This window comes from Penaeus monodon, chromosome 30, assembly GCF_015228065.2.
Source record: "Penaeus monodon isolate SGIC_2016 chromosome 30, NSTDA_Pmon_1, whole genome shotgun sequence".
Classification (NCBI taxonomy): domain Eukaryota; kingdom Metazoa; phylum Arthropoda; class Malacostraca; order Decapoda; family Penaeidae; genus Penaeus; species Penaeus monodon.
The window spans coordinates 33,123,159-33,124,793 of NC_051415.1; the positions used below are offsets into that span (position 1 = coordinate 33,123,159).

The window sequence follows — 1,635 nt, forward strand, 5'->3', positions numbered from 1 at the left end:
AAATGAACATCATAAAACAGACCCCAATTATTACAGACAATCCTTTCATTCATTAAGTCTCATACCTTGTCTCAAATGATATGACACAAGGTTTTTCCATGTTTTCCTGCCCATTTGCACTACATGAATTCTCAGCATTCAGTTACCAGGTGGAATCAACTGCCTGGTTAGGGATAGGGTTAATAGCAATAATAAAAGGAGAAAGAAAACATGAGGAAAATTTTTGTTTGAGAAAGAGCCAGGGCTTGTATCAAAAACAGGTGTCTCCCCGCTATGCAAAGAATCCAAATTTCACACCCACTCCTTTCACTTTATTTTAATGTAGAACTAGTGCCATATTGCCTCACCTCATTTGCCAACCTCAGAAAAGTAGCACTTGAACACTGAACACTGTGCGGGTTTATTGACCCAAAATGAGTTTGAATAGCAAACAGTTTTTATTTTGTTTATTTCATGGCAAAAAAGTCTTCTGTTTGCTTGTCAACTTTTCCTCACGAGATTAAGCTACCCAAAGTACTTTTTTTACTTGCACATTAAGAATCACATGGATAAAAAAAAAAAAATCAGTGATAATAACTTTGGTAAACTCACCAAATGGGACCATTTTCCAAGAAACTATACACTGCACAAAATCTGCTACATAAAATCTTTATTACCAAAACTAAATACACTCAGAGAGACAAACACCATCTATTAGTAATCACAGAAGAGCAGCCATCTATTTTTTACTTTATAAACATTGGGATGAAATCAACCCCATTCCTAAGCCAAAAACTAAGGGTTCCTGAATTTACAAAATTTAAATTTGAGCATGAATATCCTACAGCAGAAAGGCCCTAAGGATAATGTAAAATGCCAAAATGAAGTCTATAGTTAATTGGGAAAAAAGTTATGAGTGTGATTTTATTGGATATGAGATTCCCCTTAAAATAATCAGGACAAAATTTTTAAATGTCTTGTAACAAAGATGTACTTAGTATGTGTCTAATATCACGCCCCTTTATTTAAATTAAAATTATGGGGTAAAACTTTCAAAAAAATTTTTGGGGATAAGCCCCCAACTTTTTGAAACCAAGGGGAATGGAAATAGAAAAGATCACATCCCAAATTTAATAACATTTTTTAAAAAGATGGGAAAAAAATCAATGAAACAAATTAATTTTGTCCTTTTTAAAATTTAAACATAAATGAATATTTGGTAAATATTGGTTTTTAGCCCCCATTACATAACTCTTATCTTCAGGTTTCGCTTTTTTGGGAAATAAAATTTTCTTAAAAATTTAATATGCGTAAAAGAAAGGCAGGAACATAAACCCAAGAAAATTAGGTTGGTTAGGACCCTTGGGGTTTAACAACTTACCCACCCTTTCTGTCTTAAAAAATCAAAACAAATTCAACCAAAACCATCACACTAAAATTAATTCACTTTTAAACCACTCTCACTAACTTTTTTCCCCAAACCACACAAACAAAACACCACCACCCCACCACAAAAACAACACACAAACAACCACAAACAACAAACCAACAACAACAACACAAAAAGAACCAAACATTTTTCTTTTTCCCCCTAACTCTTTTTCATTTTCTTTTTAAACTTGTATAAAAAAATAAAAAAAACCCCCAGAGGGTTGG

At 32.7% G+C, this 1,635-nt stretch overlaps 1 protein-coding gene across 1 annotated transcript in view; it reads right to left on the reverse strand.

Annotated features, from left to right (window-relative positions):
• The window catches only part of LOC119592427 (ubiquitin carboxyl-terminal hydrolase 16-like), a 48,003-nt gene that overhangs the window by 2,878 nt on the left and 43,490 nt on the right, over positions 1–1,635 (reverse strand). Inside the window, exons 19-20 of the mRNA XM_037941250.1 lie at positions 730–784; positions 66–119 (exon numbers count right to left, since the gene is read on the reverse strand). Coding sequence (XP_037797178.1) covers positions 66–119; positions 730–784 — 109 coding nt within the window. The remainder of the gene's footprint in view (positions 1–65; positions 120–729; positions 785–1,635) is intronic.